Genomic DNA, 22,635 nt, shown 5'->3' with positions numbered 1-22,635 from the left:
TTAATTCTCATCCCATAAAATAATTGTCAACTTTGAATTGGATCAAATGAAGAATGCGTAGAACACTCTTGTAATCCTGTTGTTTTTCACTGTGAGAACCGTGCAGAAAAAAGGGAGCATTCTAGAATGTTAGTCTCTCTTCTCTTTACTGATCAGCACCTTGTTGATATTGACATCTTGGATTTGCAATGATGGTTGAATATCCTCTGTGAGGCGTCTCACAATGGAGTCTGATGGTTGACTGGGTGGTACTGCTTCCCTCTGCAGTTTTCTGTGGGAATGAGCTTGTAGACACAACATATACTGAGTGTACAAAACATTAAGGACACCTGCTCTTTCCATAACATAGACTGTTTCTGTACAGCACTTTGTGACATCGGCTGATGTAAAAAGGGCTTTATAAATACATTTGATGATGATGATGATGATGATGATGATGATGATATTAACAAACTTACCAAGTGACCTGTGATGAAATCTATTGTAGAATAAATGGAACCTGGATCCATTTCATTCTATTAACATGGTTGATGTGTGTTATAGCAGTAATGGGGTTAAACTGATATTAAAATGACAACTCCATAGGTGGTACCAGGTCAGGGGAGTTCATCTCTGCTCCCAGCATCCCTGGGACAGTACTGATCAACATAGCTGACCTGATGCAGAGGTGGACCAGTGATGTTTTCCTCTCAGTGGTGAGACTTGCCCTTCCATTTGAAACACCTTTACCTGAGATCGTACAAGACGTTACAGGCTTATTGCATGTGGAAACAGACCTGCTTTCAATTACTATTTAAAATAATGTTGAATACTTAATGAGCAGTGGTTGATTGAGTTTGTTGTAATGGAAACAATAGAAACATCTTAAAAGTACAAACAAACCCCTCCCACCTGGAGGACTAAAGGAAATGCTGAATGTATTTGTAAGATTTCAAATATTATTTGAAAATGGGTCATATTCATGGGATGTTAGAGAAAAACATTTAGCAACAGAAAACGAAAACATTTATTTTCGTAAGTTCAGTTAGTACCTCACGGTTTCAGTTGATTTTCTTCAGTTTGGTGCCTAGTGAATATGACTCAGGTCTCTGTGGAAACATCAATGTAAATTCAATGTAAAAAGAATTGCTCATACCAAACAAACCAAACCGTTGTAATGTAAAGAAGTGTAATTTTACCTGTGGAGCGAAGCGAAGTGCGACTGCTCGCTCCGGACCGGAAGTGCTACAGTTGGTCCCTCCCTGTTTCAGTTGAATTTCTTCAGTTTGGTGCCTAGTGAATATGACTCAGGTCTCCATGGAAACATCAATGTAAATTCACCTTTGATTTGTACTCCTCACTTTCCCTTTCTGGTCCATAGGGTTTTACTGCCCCCTGCTGGAGACTGGAGCACACTGCAGTCACTGGCTTTCATTGTGCAGCTGAAGGATGAGGCCCTCATCACCTGTTGTGATGGGTCCAACAAATATCCCCAGGTGAAGGCAGGGTCCTATCTCATCCAACACGTCAATGACTTTTACAGGAGGGAGGGAGCATTTCCAATGTTAAGCTATGGAACTATACATTTTATTGTGAATTTTAATACAGATTTACTTTAATACAATAATTCCTTGAATGTAATTAATTTGTGTATTGTAATTATGTTATTGAAACAGAATAAGTCAGTAATGAGAGAATAAATAAGTCCAGTCCAACCATTACCTCTCTCCTCTTTCACATCCCTCTATCATCTCTCCATGGGGGAGTACAACCATTACCTCTCTCCTCTTTCACATCCCTCTATCATCTCTCCATGGGGGAGTACAACCATTACCTCTCTCCTCTTTCACATCCCTCTATCATCTCTCCATGGGGGAGTACAACCATTACCTCTCTCCTCTTTCACATCCCTCTATCATCTCTCCATGGGGGAGTACAACCATTACCTCTCTCCTCTTTCACATCCCTCTATCATCTCTCCATGGGGGAGTACAACCATTACCTCTCTCCTCTTTCACATCCCTCTATCATCTCTCCAAGGGGGAGTACAACCATTACCTCTCTCCTCTTTCACATCCCTCTATCATCTCTCCATGGGGGAGTACAACCATTACCTCTCTCCTCTTTCACATCCCTCTATCATCTCTCCATGGGGGAGTACAACCATTACCACTCTCCTCTTTCACATCCCTCTATCATCTCTCCATGGGGGAGTACAACCATTACCTCTCTCCTCTTTCACATCCCTCTATCATCTCTCCATGGGGGAGTACAACCATTACCTCTCTCCTCTTTCACATCCCTCTATCATCTCTCCATGGGGGAGTACAACCATTACCTCTCTCCTCTTTCACATACTCTATCATCTCTCCATGGGGGAGTACAACCATTACCTCTCTCCTCTTTCACATCCCTCTATCATCTCTCCATGGGGGCGTCCCAATAATCTCTCCTTCCTCCTGAAGTGTAGCTTTCCTTCTCTACTCCTCACAAATGTAAAATCATTGGATTGGTGTTGACATGGAGTAGAGGGAGTTTACATATACCAGTCATTTCCTTTAAATCCATGAAGGGAAGTGGACAAGTTCACACTTAGAAAGGAGATATAATTGTTTCACAACCCATGTGTTCTGATAACTACAGGAATTAAACCATATTGAGGTTGTCTGCCATCTGAGAGAGAGAGAGAGAGAGAGAGAGAGAGAGAGAGAGAGAGAGAGAGAGAGAGAGAGAGAGAGAGAGAGAGACAGAACATCAGGTAAAGTTGTGGAGATGAGGGAATATGTGATCAGAACCCCTCCAGTCTGGTTAACCACAGTTAGGTCCAGTATGGACTATCAATACAAGTCACCGTTTAGAATGTGACCCAGTTCAATGGGTCTGAACAGAACTGGGGGATGTCAGACATGAAGATGCCTAAACACAACTGGAATATTCACCCACACCACTAGCTCACCTCCACACAATCCATTTACAAGTTAAAGACACACCTTGGAATAAATAACAAAGGAACACTATTACTAGATGAAGTTTAGTGTTGTATTTTTTTATTTCCCATCACCATAAATCATATTTAATCACTGAACAGTAGCAGACCTAACTTCATCTGTTCCTGACTCTGGATAGTGGATTAAAAAGACCATCAATCTCCAATGATATTAAAGTACTATTCTGAACATTACTGATATACTGAGTGGCAAGTCAAGATATCTGCTGGTTTTATTGTTTGGTCAATAGCACCACCTGCTGGACAGGTTTAATGTTGCTGGACTGAGCAGTATGGGAGGATGAAAGATGACACATTTAGGGCCGGTTTCCTGGACATCTACATTGAACATGCTTTTTAGTCAAGGACTAGGATTAATCTGTGTCTGGGAAACCAGACCATATACTTTAGTAGAAAGTAAGTGATTCCAGCTTGTAGTGGGCTGACTAGTCCTGAATGTCCTTTTGTTCCTGGACCATTTTCCATGCAGCTCCAGGTGACAGAGAACACATCAATTAGGGCCGAGCCTACAAGCTGATCAATGATACTGAGGAGAATTACATAGAGACAGAGAACCAACTGAGAAAACATATCAATGGTTCTGAATGACATCCAATATACATCAACACCATACATCATGATTCATGGAAATGTACAAGATTAAAACATTGCACTATAATAAATATGAATACATTGAATGTTTATTTTAATTCAGAACATCAGAAGATGAAATCAGTTAAATCATTGTACATAAAACAGAGTAGAATGAATCATCACATCTGGGGACCATCACCACCAGCATGACTAGTATCTATGTGGACCCTACTACAGTTTAACCAGCTCAGCTATAGACTACACCAGCATGACTAGTATCTATGTGGACCCTACTACAGTTTAACCAGCTCAGCTATAGACTACACCAGCATGACTAGTATCTATGTGGACTCTACTACAGTTTAACCAGATCAGCTATAGACTACACCAGCATGACTAGTATCTATGTGGACCCTACTACAGTTTAACCAGCTCAGCTATAGACTACACCAGCATGACTAGTATCTATGTGGACTCTACTACAGTTTAACCAGATCAGCTATAGACTACACCAGCATGACTAGTATCTATGTGGACCCTACTACAGTTTAACCAGCTCAGCTATAGACTACACCAGCATGACTAGTATCTATGTGGACTCTACTACAGTTTAACCAGATCAGCTATAGACTACACCAGCATGACTAGTATCTATGTGGAGCCTACTACAGTTTAACCAGCTCAGCTATAGACTACACCAGCATGACTAGTATCTATGTGGACCCTACTACAGTTTAACCAGCTCAGCTATAGACTACACCAGCATGACTAGTATCTATGTGGACCCTACTACAGTTTAACCAGCTCAGCTATAGACTACACCAGCATGACTAGTATCTATGTGGACCCTACTACAGTTAAACCAGCTCAGCTATAGTCTACACCAGCATGACTAGTATCTATGTGTACCCAACTACAGTTTAACCAGCTTAGCAGTACTATAAAAGAGACTAAACCCAGGATAGAGGGGCTGAGTGAATGTGGTCTGGACTCTGTGGAGGAGGGTCATTGAGTCAGAGACACTGTAGAAGGACAGAGTACCTGCCTTGTGATCCAGGTACACTCCTACTCTGGAGGACTGAGGGCCTGATACTTTAGTCACAACATTATTGTGTATGAAACAATAACCATCACTACAGCACTGTAAACTCCAAGACTCGTTATTGTGTCCAAATATATTACCTCTCTCTGTTCTGCTGATGTCTTTATATGAGACTGCTGTAACAACCAACTCCCCACTCCACTCCACCTCCCAGTAACAGCGTCCAGACAGACCCTTTCTACACAGAACCTGGTAATGGTTAGTGAATCTGTCTGGATGGTCAGGATATGGTTGGACTTGGCTTGTATAGGTCACCTTTCTGTTCCCTTTAGACAAAGAGAGGAGTGTGTATGCTGTGTTTGGGTCCAGTCTGAGCTGACAGGAATCTGGGAGAAGAGCAGAGACCAATGAGGGGAGTCAGAACAATAAGTTAAGTCAGATACTGTGTCTACCCTGTCTTTGATTAGAGCACAGCAGAGATCAAATCAGAGAAATATGAGGAGTCAGATAGATACCCAGTCTTTGATTAGATCTACTATTGCTATATATTTCTAGAGGGATTGTTAGGAGTGTCAGTAAAAAGAGACTGTTAGTTACTTCACAATAAAGAGACTCACATTGTAACAACTGTTCTCTGGTCTTGGGCTCTGGAGGCAGTACAACATCCACTAAATTCACTACAGACACACAAACACATTGACAGAGAGAGGGAATGTTATCATCATACCATATTCCACATGTATATGACTAGTAGGGAACTTTCAATGGTCTAAAGTTGATGTTCTTATTGTTTTCAACACACCTGTAGTGGAGATCTTGGTCCATTCTCCTTTAAGTAAGTCTTCTAGTTTCTCTCTCAGTTCAGACACAGTCTTACTCACATCTCCAAAGTACTGAAGAGGACGGACAACAATTCTGGGTAAGTCTGAAGATACACTGATACTGGAGAGAGACTGATAACTCTGGAGAGAGAAAGAGAGAGAGAGAAAGAGAAAGAGAGAGACAGGGGGAAAAAGAGAGCGAGAGGGGCAGAGAGAGAGAGAGAGAGAGGGCATAGAAAGAGAAACAGAGAGGGAGAGTGATAGAGAGAGAGAGACACAGAGAGAGAGAAAGGGGCAGAGAGAGAGAGAGAGGGACAGAGAGAGAGAGAGAGAGAGAGAGAGGGAGAAGGACAGAGAGAGATTAAGAGGGAGAGAGGGAGAGAGAGACAGAGAGAGAGGGACAGAGCGAGAGAGAGGGACACAGAGAGATAGAGAGAGAGAGGGACAGAGAGAGAGAGAGGGACAGAGAGAGAGGGAGAGAGAGAGAGACAGAGAGAGAGAGGGACAGAGAGAGAGAGAGATAGAGGGACAGAGAGAGAGAGACACAGAGAGAGAGACAGAGAGGGACAAAGAGAGAGAGAGACAAAGAGAGAGAGAGACAGAGAGAGAGACAGAGAGAGAGAGAGAGAGAGAGAGGGACGGACAGAGAGAGAGAGGGACGGACAGAGAGAGGGAGACAGACATGACAACATAATGATTGAGATGAATAGTTTCACATTAAGTTAATTTCATATCACATTTAACAAGGCAGTTTAGTTACCTGGAGGAAATGGATGTGATCCTCTGGGTGTGAGACCTGCTCCAGCTCAGTGCTTCTCTTCCTCAGCTCAGCTATCTCCTTTTTCAGTTGCTCCAGGAGTCCTTCAGCTTGACTCACTTGAGCCTTCTCTTGGGCTCTGATCAGCTCCTTCACCTCGGAGCTCCTTCTCTCAATAGAGCGGATCAGCTCAGTAAAGATCTGATCACTGTCCTCCACTGCTGCCTGTGCAGAGCGCTGTTAAGAGAGAGAGAGACAGAGAGACAGAGAGAGAGAGAGAGAGAGAGAGAGACAGTAGGTACAGTAGCCTCTGCACCTCATTGAGTCAGAATGCTGCCACCCTGCTCTCCATGTCCACCAGGCCTTGTCCCCCCTCCTGGACAGGCAGGTACAGAACACCGATTGGCCCTGCTCTACTCTCCTCCCTCCTGGTACCCCCTCCAGTAGCCTGCCCCGTAGCAGAGCTAGACCCAGCCTCTGCCCCCTGAGTCCTAGTAGGCTGGACAATAGAACGAGTCAAAACGGCCAAAGAACGTTGTCTGAGCTGGAACACTAGCGAGGCCATAGCAAATGAATTGAAACGAACCTTCACAGAGCCTCTTCTGACTGGAATGATCCTTAGAATTCCATTTCCCTTAAATGGCACCAAAAAATGTCTACCTTCTTATTTGACCACTAAAACCTGTTCTTAGGACCAAACTGAAAAATATCAACTGGTGTAGAAAGTAATCACCCGCACCTCGATTGTGCCAAGTGTGTTTATGTCTGCGTTACCAGGAAGTAGGAAAAAACGGGCAACATCTGACTATTTCTGGTCTAGCGATCGATGACAGCAGAGGACACTGCCCAACCTTATGTCATTAGAAAGAGGAGATTCTCCTGATTAAAATGGTGTCTGACATGAAAACATCTAAATTTACACATTGTGAGATATTTAGTGAAATAAACAGAAAAACCATAACTAAGCTACTCAAACTTACATCATTAGAAATAATAAGTTATCCTGATTAAAATGGTGTAGAACTTCAAACCATTAAAATAAATACATCTATTACAGATAATTGGAGAAATAAACATTTCCCTATTTCCCCAAAACAATGGCTGTCTGAAAGTTATAACAGCAGTCTTTTAATTAACCAGCTTACCATTTATCTACGACCATTTGACTTTGTGTTTAACATTTAGTGGTTTGTAATCTAGTGGTTAAGAACGTTGGGCAGTAACTGAAAGGTGGCTGGTTCCAATCCCCGAGCAGACTAGGTGAAAAATCTGTAAATCGCTTTTTTTTGGCAGATTTGGTCTCTTAAACTTCTGGGGAGTGGCTACAAACTCTATGTTGACAATTTCTACACAAGCCCTACCCTTTTCACAGATCTCAGGAAGCGGAATGTGTGGGCTTGTGGCACCATTCAGTTTTCCCAAGACTAAGGAGAACGACATGCCTAAGCACGCTGAGCGGGGCGAGATGCGATGGATTCGCCAAGATGGCCTGCTCTTCGTCAAGTGGATGGATACCAGAGAGGTGGTGATGTGCAGTACCATCCACAAGTCCTTCAGTGGTGATCACGTCATCAGGCGTGTGAAGGACGCTACTGGGGCATGGACCACAAAACAGGTCCCCATTCCTGCCGCTATCAAAGATTACAACAAGGGCATGGGAGGTGTGGACCTTTCAGACGCACTGATCGGATATTACAATGTTCTCCACAAGACCATGAAATGGTACAAGACATTGTTTTATCATTTCATCGATATTGCTGTGGTCAATTCCTTCATACTCCAGAAGGAAATGGCTAAGAGCCGTGGACAGCCCCCCATCTCCCAGCTAGCCTTCAGGGAGCAGCTCATCCAGGAGCTTGCGGACTACAGCACAAAGTCCACTGCATCACCTCCTGCCCCCTCTACCCCTGCCCCCTCTACTCCTGCCGCCAGGCTTATTCACATGCCAAAGTTCATTACTGCAGGTATGAATGTGCCTCGGGGCCTAAAGGCCACAGCATGGAGGCGTCGTTGCGTTCTCTGCCGCATGAAGTCCCCCATCACCTGCAACACATGCTCGGTTTGCCTGTGCTTTACAGCAGAGAGGGACTGCTATGGGACATGGCACGAGCAGCAGAATATTGTGTAGAGGACTGAGGGTCTTCCAAGGGTCTACCTACCCCTGTTATTTTTTTGTAAATATTTTTTAAATTTTTGGGGGGCATTTTGTGTAGGTTTTTGCATAAAAATGTACCTTTTTTTGTATATATTTTTTGCACATTTTCATTTTTAAAAAATTGTTGGATTTGCGTTTTCTTACTTTGTATAGTTATTTGCACAAAAAATGTACCGTACACAACTTTTCTGACCAATATTTTTTGCACATTTTATTCCAAAAAATTGTTTGTTGTATTTGCTTTTTCTTACTTTGTATAGTTATTTGCACAAAAAATGTACCGTTTGACAACTTTTCTGACCAATATTTTTTGCACATTTTATTCAAAAAAATTGTTTGTTGGATTTGCATTTTCCTACTTTGTATATAGTTATTTGCACTAAAAATGTACCGTTTGACAACTTTTCTGACCAATATTTTTTGCACATTTTATTCAAAAAAATTGTTTGTTGGATTTGCATTTTCCTACTTTGTATATAGTTATTTGCACTAAAAATGTACCGTTTGACAACTTTTCTGACCAATATTTTTTGCACATTTTATTCCAAAAAATTGTTTGTTGTATTTGCATTTTCCTACTTTGTATATAGTTATTTGCACTAAAAATGTATCGTTTGACAACTTTTCTGACCAATATTTTTTGCACATTTTATTCCAAAAAATTGTTTGTTGTATTTGCATTTTCCTACTTTGTATATAGTTATTTGCACTAAAAATGTACCGTTTGACAACTTTTCTGACCAATATTTTTTGCACACTTTCATTAAAAAAAATTGTTGGATTTGCATTTTCCTACTTTGTATATAGTTATTTGCACAAAAAAGTACCTTCATTTGACAACTCTTTTCTGACCAATAACTTTTGCACATTTTTACAAAGAAATATTTTATATAGTTATTTGCATAAAAATGTATTAAAAATATTAAAAAGTGCCACATTTTTATAAAAAGTGTTTTTTTTATAATACAATTGCATATTGTTATGTTGTATATAGTTAGTGGCATAAAAATATATCACTTCACCAATTCGGCCACTTGGACACATTAGGGAAACTTGTGTGGGACACCTGGGTGACTTCATGCTAAATGTCATGTAGCTCACTCATTTTTGAAGTTATCAATCTGAAACTTTGCACAACTACAGTTGCCCTCATGTGTTCTCCAACTAAATTGTCCCCAGCATCCTATCTGACTGTTTGGCATTTGTTGAACATTGAAAGATGATGCTACAACAATAACAAACAGAAAACGTATGCTCTTTCTTTCTCTTTTCTTCTACCAGATCTATTGTGTTACATTCTCCTACATTCAAATTTACATTGCCACAAACTTCAGAATGTTTCCTTTCAAATGATACCAAGAATATGCATATCCTTGCTTCTGGGCCTGAGCTGCAGGCAGTTAGATTAGGGTATCTCTTCAGGCGGAAATTGAGAAGAAGGGGGGGTGTCCTCAACAGGTTAAGCAGTCAATTCTCTGAAAGGAGTCCAGACAGCCTGTTCCCAACAGTGGGGTCAGTGGGATTGGAGAGGGGCCCCTCTCTCTCTCTCTGACTGGAGGAGAGAAGTGAAATGGTGTGTCTCCTCTGGTCAACAATACTCACCTTGAAAGACTCCACAGCCTGTTGGAGCTCCTTCAGCTCCTTCTCTCTCTCCTGGAATCTCTGCTGGACCTTCTGCTGACTCATCCCCAGCTGCCTCTGTGGAGAATCACTCTTCAATGAGCTATCAAGCTTTATTTGTCCAGTAGATCAATAGTATAGTAATGTGACATAGGACCCATAGAAGATAAGGATCAAAATATTGAGGAAGTGTCTGTCTGAAATTATATCATTATGTAGTCATGTGAATGATTATAGTTTTAACATGGAGTTGATTGGGTGTTTGATAACGAATGATAATGGTGTTTGAAAACGAATGATAATGATGTTTGATAACTAATGATAATGATGTTTGACTTGTTGGATTCTAGCTAGAAATATACTTATTCATGTTACCATACTATAACGTATTTATGACTTTACATGTATAAGGAATGTATATGTTGGGGTCAATGAAGGGTGGATAGGAACTTGGTGTTGGAAAGTTACTGAGAGAGACAAGGGGAAGTGCTGAAATATTCTGTTCAAACATGTTGTTGTTGAATATCAATGTTCCTAAAGAGGGAGACAAAGGGCAACTAGTTTCAGTCTCTGATAAGGCAGGCCAGCTGCAGAACTGGAGAGGAGCCAGGAATTCAACAGTCTAGTTAGTCTCTGATAAGGCAGGACAGCTGCAGAACTAAGGAGGAGACAGGAATTCAACAGACTAGTTAGTCTCTGATAAGGCAGGACAGCTGCAGAACTAGTGAGGAGCCAGGAATTCAACAGTCTAGTTAGTCTCTGATAAGGCAGGACAGCTGCAGAACTAGTGAGGAGCCAGGAATTCAACAGTCTAGTTAGTCTCTGATAAGGCAGGCCAGCTGCAGAACTAGGGAGGAGCTAGGAATTCGGCTCGAGTTCAAGTCAACAGACGACGTGAGAAGAAGCCTCTGGGAGGGGGGCCAGAGGGGCCCACCCCAACGACCCTCCTACTACAGTCTTGTCTCACACACATACACTTCCAAACCCACAAAGGTTTTAGCATCAGGCAGGGCCATGACTTCACCAGTGAGAGGAACCAATTCAGTTCCTGCCTAGCAACAGAGATGTATTGGCTGTCTAGATGTGTAACTATGGACCCTGCCTAGTATGAGGTTATAAATATATGTTAGTGTGTAATCATACATTGTCTTTGCAGCTGTATGACCCAGTGGGTGAATAAACTTGGTTTGAGTTTTCACTCTGTCTGTTCAGAACCTAAGAGACTTTAGAAAATGGTGATACATTTGGAGAATCTGGGTTAACATATCTATATAATCAAGGTTTGTGTTCATATTTGTAGATCAATTTCATTTGAATGATCTCATATTCAAACAGCCTTAGTTCCTACTGTATCTTTAATTCTTTGTTTATCAGACAGTCACCAACAAGTTGTTCTGGTCTTACCTGTTTCTCAGTCCTCTCTGCTGCAGCTGACACTGTATCATGGCCTTTATGTTCATCCATCAAACACAGATAACAGATACACTGCTGATCGGTACGACAGTAAACCTCCAGCAGTTTGTCATGATGAGAGCAGATCTTCTCCTGTAGTTGTGCGATGGCTTTGACCAGCTTGTGCTTCTTCAAAGCAGGAGATTTGTAGTGATATTGGAGGTGAGTCTCACAGTAAGAGGCCAGACACGGCAGACAGGACATGAGGGCTTTCCGCTTTCTGGTCCCAGTGCAGACATCACACACCACATCTCCAGGTCCAGCACAGCACAGAGCAGGAAGGGGAGCAGCCTGGAGTCCTGTCTTCTTCAGTTTCTCCACCATCTCAGCCAACATGTTATTTTTCCTCAGATTAGGCCTTGGAGTGAAGGTCTCTCTGCACTGAGGACAGCTATAGACCCCTTTCAGAACATCCTGATCCCAGCAGTCCTCAATACAGCTTCTACAGTAACTGTGTCCACAGGGGATGGTGACCGGTTCCTTCAGTAGATCCAGACAGACAGAACAACAGAACTGGTCCTGGTCCAGCAGAACTCCCTGCTGAGCCATTTGGATGGTTGTTCACTCTCACACAGACAGACGACACAGAGACTCAGATCAGTTTAGTTTCCACAGAAGAGAGTTTGTGGGAGGGGGAGGGATTTCCTTGTTCTGACAGATGGCTGGGGTTAGAGGGAGGGAGGGGTTAGAGGGAAGGAGGGGTTAGATGGAGGGAACAAGGGAAGGAGGGGTGCAGGGAGGGAGAGAGAGAGATCTGCATACAACGTCTAGAGGGAGACAAATATTTTAGTTCCTAGTTTAGGACCCTTAATATGGAATACATCTAACAAAATGTGAGTTGTTAGCATATAGAAAGGTTAACAGTTTCTATGAAGTACATATTATAAATATTTTAACATTACAGTGTGGTTATTACTGTTAGGCCTAGGATCAGGGTTAGATGTACTACATTCAGCAGTAACCATAGACATATCTAGGACTAAAAAGAGAAGATGTTTTACAATCAGAGTTCTTTGTATCTCTTCTTAGTCATACAGATCCCCCCCACATCTTATAGGTGGACGGGGTTATGAACATATCCTATACATTATTTCTGAAACCAGATGTAATGAAACTGTCTTATAGAGACAAGTCTCTATACCTCTCAGTCTCTAAACCACTAGGATACCTGTCACCTTGACAGTGTGTCTCTATACCTCTCAGTCTCTAAACCACTAGGATACCTGTCACCTTGACAGTGTGTCTCTATACCTCTCAGTCTCTAAACCACTAGGATACCTGTCACCTTGACAGTGTGTCTCTATACCTCTCAGTCTCTAAACCACTAGGATACCTGTCACCTTGACAGTGTGTCTCTATACCTCTCAGTCTCTAAACCACTAGGATACCTGTCACCTTGACAGTGTGTCTCTATACCTCTCAGTCTCTAAACCACTAGGATACCTGTCACCTTGACAGGGTGTCTCTATACCTCTCAGTCTCTAAACCACTAGGATACCTGTCACCTTGACAGTGTGTCTCTATACCTCTCAGTCTCTAAACCACTAGGATACCTGCCACCTTGACAGTGTGTCTCTATACCTCTCAGTCTCTAAACCACTAGGATACCTGTCACCTTGACAGTGTGTCTCTATAGCTCTCAGTCTCTAAACCACTAGGATACCTGTCACCTTGACAGTGTGTCTCTATACCTCTCAGTCTCTAGACCACTAGGATACCTGTCACCTTGACAGTATGTCTCTATACCTCTCAGTCTCTAAACCACTAGGATACCTGTCACCTTGACAGTGTGTCTCTATACCTCTCAGTCTCTAAACCACTAGGATACCTGTCACCTTGACAGTGTGTCTCTATACCTCTCAGTCTCTAAACCACTAGGATACCTGTCACCTTGACAGTGTGTCTCTATACCTCTCAGTCTCTAAACCACTAGGATACCTGTCACCTTGACAGTATGTCTCTATACCTCTCAGTCTCTAGAGCAGCAGACTGAGGGTCTGTCTCAGCAGAGGGAGAGAGCAGCAGCCTGAGGGTCAGTCTCAGCAGAGGGATAGAGCAGCAGACTGAGGGTCAGTCTCAGCAGAGGGAGAGAGCAGCAGACTGAGGGTCAGTCTCAGCAGAGGGAGAGAGCAGCAGACTGAGGGTCAGTCTCAGCAGAGGGAGAGAGCAGCAGACTGAGGGTCAGTCTCAGCAGAGGGAGAGAGCAGCAGACTGAGGGTCCGTCTCTCAACATCCCTCCACTACCTCTTTCCTCCACTGACACTGACCAAAAAGGGACACAGTCTTCCAGCTGATGGCGAAACTCGAGTCGCACCACATTACTTCTGACTCATGGACAAATTCATGTTGTTACTCCTATGAACAGAGGAAGTGAAATATTCCTTGATATTAAAAAAGACCCAAGCCGCTAATAATAATAACAACACAAGCCTATAGAAACACTTTCCTCCTCATTCATTACTGCTGCACTGCTTGTTGTACATCACATACATAGTGTAGACAGATAATAGCAGGCTTCCCCCTACATACATACATAGTATAGACAGATAATAGCAGGCTTCCTCCTCCATACATACATAGTGTAGACAGATAATAGCAGGCTTCCCCCTCCATACATACATAGTGTAGACAGATAATAGCAGGCTTCCCCCTCCATACATACATAGTATAGACAGATAATAGCCGGCTTCCCCCTCCATACATACATAGTATAGACAGATAACAGCAGGCTTCCCCCTCCATACATACATAGTATAGACAGATAATAGCAGGCTTCCCCCTCCATACATACATAGTATAGACAGATAATAGCAGGCTTCCCCCTCCATACATACATAGTATAGACAGATAATAGCAGACTTCCCCCTCCATACATACATAGTATAGACAGATAATAGCAGGCTTCCCCCTCCATACATACATAGTATAGACAGATAATAGCAGGCTTCCCCCTCCATACATACATAGTATAGACAGATAATAGCAGGCTTCCCCCTCCATACATACATAGTATAGACAGATAATAGCAGGCTTCCCCCTCCATACATACATAGTGTAGACAGATAATAGCAGGCTTCCCCCTCCATACATACATAGTATAGACAGATAATAGCCGGCTTCCCCCTCCATACATACATAGTATAGACAGATAATAGCAGGCTTCCCCCTCCATACATACATAGTGTAGACAGATAATAGCAGGCTTCCCCCTCTATACATACATACATAGTATAGACAGATAATAGCAGGCTTCCCCCTCCATACATACATAGTATAGACAGATAATAGCAGGCTTCCCCCTCCATACATACATAGTATAGACAGATAATAGCAGGCTTCCCCCTCCATACATACATAGTTCCATTTACTGAGGAAGTATGTTCAGCATACACACTGACATTCTGTAGTTTATAACGTATTCCCAGCTACATGTTAGGGTGGAATGTTCCATTTGTAAACAGTAAGGTCAGAGTTATGTTATTGTAGACAGAGAGGTTATACTGACACAAACTTTCCCCCAACTGGAGACCGGTTCCATTTGTAAACAGTAAGGTCAGAGTTATTTTATTGTTGACAGAGAGGTTATACTGACAAGGACTTTCCCCCAACTGGAGACCGGTTCCATTTGTAAACAGTAAGGCCAGGGTTATGTTATTGTTGACAGAGAGGTTATACTGACAAGGACTTTCCCCCAACTGGAGACCGGTTCCATTTGTAAACAGTAAGGCCAGAGTTATGTTATTGTAGACAGAGAGGTTATACTGACAAGGACTTTCCCCCAACTGGAGACTGGTTCCATTTGTAAACAGTAAGGTCAGAGTTATGTTATTGTTGACAGAGAGGTTATACTGACAAGGACTTGTCCGGACCACTGGCAGTCTTGTGGAAGTTAATGTAATGTAACTAGGGGCAGCGGATATGCTGAGCCACTAATGTAGACAAGAGGTGGGGGCATGTAATACAATTACCATCTCTGAGTAGGATGTCATGCTAAAGATTGCATTAGCTGAAAACATAATTACATTTCCGCCTTCTAACATACTAATGTCAGGAGAAAACAGGAGAAGGATGGTAGCAAATTGACAGCCATGTGAAGCATAATTATGCAATGAATGTATTATTTGTTGTATAAGCTAGGGGGTTCTGCCACCATTATGATCCAAAACCGGAACAGATGTGTGCGTTATCAGGCGAAGGCAAGCAAGAAACTCGGGTTGGAAGATAATGCTGGGCCATTCATCTGGGGATCTTGTGTGGCCCAATTGGTGCGTTTGTTTGCTCTCCCTGGCTGGACTGCCTGGCCTGGTGTGGGGCTGCAGCTGCCTGGACATAATGTCAACACAAATAAAACAAGTCCACGATACCGCTCTTAAACATTAGAAAGAGATCTGCTTGGGTGAATAGATAGGATGCAGGAAAATGTCGACCCGATTAGGCGAGGTTCAACTGCAAAACAAATCCTACGGATGAACCGCTCCGTCTAGCTAACGGGGTCGGCGGATCATTAGGTCACACCGCGTTGCTGCTCTGAGGAACAGAGTATAGCAGGGAGGGGGTGAATGGGATATGAGGGAAAACTGACCCGTTTAGCCAGAATTTCCATCATACCGTGAAATCCTGTAGAATGTTGTCTCCCGTGTTGAGGAAGTGAAGCAGGTGAGGCTAAAAAACTATAGGTCGTTTTAGATAAAACGTGGATGTAAACATGAATAGGATATGAAGGAAAACCATCATACCGTGAAATCCTGTAGAATGTTGTCTCCCAGGTCAGGCTAAAAACTATAGGTCGTTTTAGGCAAGACGTAGTATGAGTGAGCAAATGTGAATAAAAACCTGTGTGAGTGCGAATAAATGTTTGAATGAATGGAAGTTTCTCTGTGTTCAGAAAGTATATCAGAGCAGGCCAGGGTTGCGGAGTAAGAAGGAAGAATAGTGTGTGTGTGTGTCATTTGGGCCAGAGGAGGGACTGTGCAGCCCCTCTGTGGCAGTTATATTGAATTAAGTTAAAGAGAGTGCATCTAGCTCTCACTGGGAAGAGGGAACAAAATCAATAGATAACAGACAAAAGAAGCTGTGGAAAGATAAAACATTGACATAATAGTGTGTTAAAGTAACCACTGTGAAATACACAGAACATAATAAAAAGTATTAATAAACAAAACACATATAGTATATACGGTGAGTGAAGTGAGAAGATAAAACATACGGATAAAACACAAACTGTGTAGAGAAAAACAGCCTCAGGCTACCCAGCCGTGAAATAGGAACTAGTGCTGAGGATAGAGTACAATAGGACCAAAACAATCATTAACCATAAGATAGGATATAGTGAGTAAATAAATAAACATACTATGGCAGATGGGGACCCTGGAAACCATTCTTTCTACACATCATATTCAACGGTCGACTCAGCCGAAAGCGCTGATACCATTTCAACTCAGGAGTCGTATCTACAGGACGGCTGTGTGTGTGTGTGTGTGTGTGTGTGTGTGTGTGTGTGTGTGTGTGTGTGTGTGTGTGTGTGTGTGTGTGTGTGTGTGTGTGTGTGTGTGTGTGTGTGTGTGTGTGTGTGTGCTTTATCAAATGGTTTAAGCTTATTCATTGCTTTCAATGTGTCTGTTACTGTTACCTGCTGGGGGTCTGGTGCTTTGCTGCACTATTTATTCCCTTCCAGAGACACTGATGCCTCACACACACACACACACACACACACACACACACACACACACACACACACACACACCGCTTATCTCCTGTACAGAGATTAGATATTGTAAAGGCAGGGCCAGGTGCCATGAGGCTGAGAGAGGGAGGCATTTAATCACACACTAATGCCTTGGCTCCAGAGACACTGATGCCTCACACACACACACACACATATAGCAAACTAGGTTACTGATTAGAAGATGGCCTATGTGGGGAGAAGACAATTCGACTCACTCCGTGTCTCTAAGTAAAGGAAATATGGCAACTGGCCTCAGAAGTGGTGGGGTTCCGTCTCTAAAGAGCAGCTAATATCATCCCTAAATAGACCCGAAGTCACTGTAGGAGCTGTTGCCATCACGGCCTACTCTGGTGAGATGCAGGGAGGTGGGGGGCTTTCAACGGGCAGTTCCCCAAGGTCATCAAAGCACATTGAAGTTATACAGGACCTAGAAAATATGGAAGACGAATACCCCATAGCCAGCTACAGCGATCTGTGATATGGATGAAGAGGAATGTGGATACCTCTTCGAAATTGTAACAGCAAAAGGACAACCATACAAGGTCACGTTTGATAATTCGGGGTTTGTGCTTGATACAGATATACACTTTAACTCAATGACAAGTTTGCTGGACCATATGACAACGGTTGTAAAAGTGTCCTTTGTACCAAGACCCTTTCCTATAGCACAGGACCTGTGCATGAGCACGATGGATGTAACAAGAGGGCGAAGGAGGAGACCAGTGGAGACAAGTGGCGATCAACCCAGTCTCAAACGGTCCATCCAGACTAGCCCCTATGACCAACCCTCCAGTTAGTCACTTCTATTATAGGTTGCTCAATCTATGTCAATACAATACAAACCTGTTATGTTTAATAACATGAATGTATTCATAAGCTTTGCACCAAACCTAGTTTAATTAAATATATCCCAACACTCCCCCTTTTCGCTGGGTGTGGAACTTCAAACCCACACATAAGGAAAGCCAAATACTTCACACGAGATAAAAAGATAGAAAAAACAAAGCAAGCGTTTTTCTTCTCCCCCTGTTCCTTTTCCGAGGTCGTGTTATCAACTCTGCCCTGCTCATTCAGAAAGTGATTATGGCTGGGCCTGCTCATTCAGCCGTGTCTGTATTATCTAACACGAGTCCCTTCATGGCACAATATCTTGGTTATTCATCTGTGGCCTGTTACTCAACCGCTCGTGTGTATTCAACCTAGGGGTGCTTAGCAACCCATTTACCACTTAGCATAATGTGGCTCTCTCGGGAGATGTTCACCCGAACCCAGTCAATGACAGACTGAGAGCATTTTGGTTCTGGGACTATGAACTGGACGGAGCTACCCTCATGTATACAATGGGAGCTCTGTTGTCTAACTGTGCCTGGCTCAAATTTACTCCCACCCACCCTCTCTCTCTCTCTTCCAGATCTGGAGTATTCTTCCAAGCAAGCCTGTCTACCCAACCAACTATCACAGGAAAGCAGTTAAATAGCAAGGTCTGTTCCTAGGATATGAACACACTTAGCCTGTCTCAGCACTGGGAGGAACAGCAAGTGTCTATTGGAAATGGCTGGAATGGAAGTGACATATGGAAACTGGCCTCTGTTGGCTAGATCATGGCTTTCATTTGTAGAGTCACTGGGTGACAACTGGTGGGGTTCTGTGTCTGAGCAACAAATGACATCTTTCCTGAATAGACCCGATGTGAATGCTGGAGCTTTTGCCATATCGGAAAACTGTGGAGCGGTGCCCGGAGGAGTGTGTTCATGTATGATGAAGACAGATGATTATGTTATTATCTCATTCGCCATATATGTCATATATATATATATTTTTTATTTCACCTTTATTTAACCAGGTAGGCAAGTTGAGAACAAGTTCTCATTTACAATTGCGACCTGGCCAAGATAAGCAAAGCAGTTCGACAACATACAACAACACAGAGTTACACATGGAGTAAAACAACATACAATCAAAGATGCAGTAGAAAAAAATAAGACTATATACAATGTGAGCAAATGATGTGAGATAAGGGAGGTAAAGGCAAAAAAGGCCATGGTGGCAAAGTAAATAAAGTATAGCAAGTAAAACACTGGAATGGTAGTTTGTAGTTTGAAGAAAGTTCAAAGTTAAAATATAAATAATATGGTGCAAAGGAGCAAAATAAATAAAATAAATAAATACAGTAGGGGAAGAGGTAGTTGTTTGGGCTAAATTATAGATGGGCTATGTACAGGTATATGTCATAGGAGGCTGTTACAAAAGTACCGACTTCCTAAAATGGGAATACAGTCAACCTGCAAACATTATAGAGGACATGATTGCAAAATACCCAGGAGGGTACCTGATGGCTAGACCGAGATCCATACCTGGTGGTCAAAGTGAGTTCCCTTGCATACGTGTAGTGGAAGAGATGCATACCATGATACAGTCACTAAAAAGTGCATGGTGGGGACTGTATTTTGGGCAGTCAACAAATGGAAGGTCCTCAGGGTCATGTGAGCACACTGCCTTGTTAAACAACCTAAAAAGTATGCAAATAGAAAAAAGCAATCCTGCTGCAGCAATATGTTACATGGATGAACACTGCTCTGGATACCTCTTTGACATTGTAACAGGTAAAGGAAAGGGATACAAAGTGATTTTCGACAGGTCTAGGTTTCGATGTGGGGCCAATCTACACTTCTCCAATATACGAGAGTTGATGGACTACATGACAAGGGCTAAGAATGTACTTTTTTTGCCACGACCTTCCCCTTAAAGTGAGTGGAGACAATGACAAGGATGGACTATGATCGAAGGACACAAGAGGGTCCGATGTGCTCAGCACAAGGCTATAGATATGAATAGTGAACTCTTTTCATAACATACTCTGTGTAAGCTATTGTATAATTATTGTATAATGCCATTCCAGCTAGCATTTAGTTTGTCTTCACATGAATAAACCAAATGAATGATCAGTCAGGGAGATGTGTCTTGTGCCTTTATTCAATATATTTGTGAAACATTACTGTATAACATAGTCCACCTGTACATATCACACAATTGCTGAAAACCTGTTATGGATAGGGGGCAGTATTTTCACGGCCGGATAAAAACGTACCCGATTTAATCTGATTATTACTCCTGCCCAGAAACTAGAATATGCATATAATTATTAGCTTTGGATAGAAAACACTCCAAAGTTTCTAAAACTGTTTGAATGGTGTCTGTGAGTATAACAGAACTCATTTGGCAGGCCAAAACCTGAGAAGATTCCAAACAGGAAGCGCCCTCTCTGACCTTTTGTTGGCCTTCTTGATCATCTCTATCCAAAACAGGGGATCTCTGCTGTAACGTGACACTTCCTACGGCTCCCAAGAGCTCTCAGAAGGCGGCAAAAAGCTGAATGGTGGCTTTGCAGGCCATGGCTGAAAAACATTAACGCATTTAGATAGTGGTCGATCAGAGAACAGAGACTGGAGGCGCGTGCACGAGGAGACCCCATGTTTTTATTATTTTGTCTTTGAACAAAAGCAACGACTCCCGGTCGGAATATTATCGCTTTTTTACGAGAAAAATAGCAAAAAAATAGATTTTAAACAGCGGTTGACATGCTTCGAAGTACGGTAATGGAATATTTAGAATTTTTTTGTCCGCGTAACCCTTCGTCACCCTTGGATAGTGTCTTGAACGCACGAACAAAACACCGCTATTTGGATATAACTATGGATTATTTTGAACCAAACCAACATTTGTTATTGAAGTAGAAGTCCTGGGAGTGCATTCTGATGAAGAACAGGAAAGGTAATCAAACTTTTCTAATAGTAAATCGGAGTTTGGTGAGTGTCAAACTTGGTGGGTGTCAAAATACCTAGCCGTGATGGCTGGGCTATCTACTCAGAATATTGCAAAATGTGCTTTCACCGAAAAGCTATTTTAAAATCGGACACCTCGATTGCATAAAGGAGGTCTCTATCTATAATTCTTAAAATAATTGTTATGTTTTTTGTGAACGTTTATCGTGAGTAATTTAGTAAATTCACCGGAAGTGTTCGTTGGGAATGCTAGTTCTGAACATCACATGCTAATGTAAAAAGCTGGTTTTTGATATAAATATGAACTTGATTGAACAAAACATGCATGTATTTGTTAAAGGAATTTATATCTTTGATGATAATAATCAATAATCAATTCGCCTTGACTAATGCCCAAGGTTTGTAAGACAATGGGTTAAAATAATTAGGCACCGACTTTCTGCAAAAGGTTTCTGTAGCTTTATTCATGAGAACGTTCTGCCGTCAGGATAACAAAACAGTCATTATATAGTTCTTGCTTACTTACGCACATGCATTTACACACAATCCGTTGGTGACCTGCAACCCCCATAAACTTCTCACACTGTTAATCACTATCCAGAGCTAAGCCTGTTCTTTTCCCTCAAGGTTAGGAACTCTTTGAAGCTTTTACTCTCTCTCTATACTAATTGCATACACACATTTCTTTTCCTCTCCAGTGGTTCCTGGACTTTCCGGAACTAATCAGACTAATCGATCCCTACATTGATCATTACATTGATTATTCTTTAACCATGCTGTATGACTAATAATTCATCATGGTTTATTGATTCATTTACCTTTATTAGATAATTCTCTTATCAATTCCACCCTTAAATGATTCAATAATTCACCATGATATGATCAGATGCTATATGAGAACCCTACTAATCACATGCTATATGTAAATACAACAATCATACGCTATATGGAAATACATAATTGTGAAATCACACGCTATATGGAATTTAATTATGATACAAGGATTAAACCAGACTAATACATAATTATTCCTCCTATTCCCATCAATGACAGTCCTAGGCCTCTTTCCAATTATGACAATTCGATTCAGGATTTTCATCATAATTTTCATTAAAGGAACAGTCTATCAAAACATTGAAAATTCAATCAAAACGTTGAAAATTGTTTCATCAAACATTGGCTCCTCGTTATTGAAAGAGAAGGAGCCATCTTCCTGGCCTGGAGGCCCGCATTCGCCATCCCACTCATCGGAGCTCGGAATCGGTCCATATCTCAGCAACTGCTGCGTCATCGATCTCTCGAGAGTCCTGGTGATTAAACCTCTCACACATGGGACGAGACAACATCCACACAACACAAACACACTCATACAGGTGAAAACAGCCCATAACACAGTTCTTGCAACACATTTCCATTTCCCAAACATGGGATGTGTTCTCAGGAATGTACGTGTATCGCTGAACCTAATTATTCTACCTACACTGCCCTCTTCTGCCAATAACATATCGAGAGTCAGTCTATTTTACCAGGTCATGAGGGGGGTGGTGGATAATTGGTCAGAGAACCTCTTTACTGCATCCCTGTTTTCATTCATGAATCTCTGTTGATTATAAAAGATGTCATTAATCCAATCCACATTTCTATTTATTGTCAACCACCGAAAGAATGTAGTGTTAAAAACCCACTACCCATTCCACTACTTTGACCCTATCTGCTCCTGCA

General features: G+C 42.1%; 2 protein-coding genes across 2 annotated transcripts in view; one reads left to right on the top strand and one right to left on the bottom strand.

The window, feature by feature from the left end:
• Window positions 1-22,635, top strand: part of LOC115191445 (E3 ubiquitin/ISG15 ligase TRIM25-like) — a 144,723-nt gene that overhangs the window by 20,680 nt on the left and 101,408 nt on the right. The window lies entirely within an intron of this gene.
• On the bottom strand, window positions 4,415-12,100 carry LOC115191423 (tripartite motif-containing protein 16-like). The gene is made up of 6 exons (XM_029749276.1): window positions 11,359-12,100; window positions 9,937-10,032; window positions 6,183-6,416; window positions 5,404-5,563; window positions 5,219-5,278; window positions 4,415-4,987 (listed from the first exon to the last, which is right to left on the bottom strand). The coding sequence occupies exons 1-6, from the start codon at window positions 11,953-11,955 to the stop codon at window positions 4,473-4,475; spliced, it is 1,662 nt and encodes a 553-aa protein (XP_029605136.1). The 5' UTR covers window positions 11,956-12,100; the 3' UTR covers window positions 4,415-4,472.

The sequence above is a fragment of the Salmo trutta genome, chromosome 4, assembly GCF_901001165.1.
Source record: "Salmo trutta chromosome 4, fSalTru1.1, whole genome shotgun sequence".
Classification (NCBI taxonomy): domain Eukaryota; kingdom Metazoa; phylum Chordata; class Actinopteri; order Salmoniformes; family Salmonidae; genus Salmo; species Salmo trutta.
The sequence above is the reverse complement of the archived record's forward strand: the minus strand, read 5'-3'. Positions and strand labels throughout refer to the sequence as shown.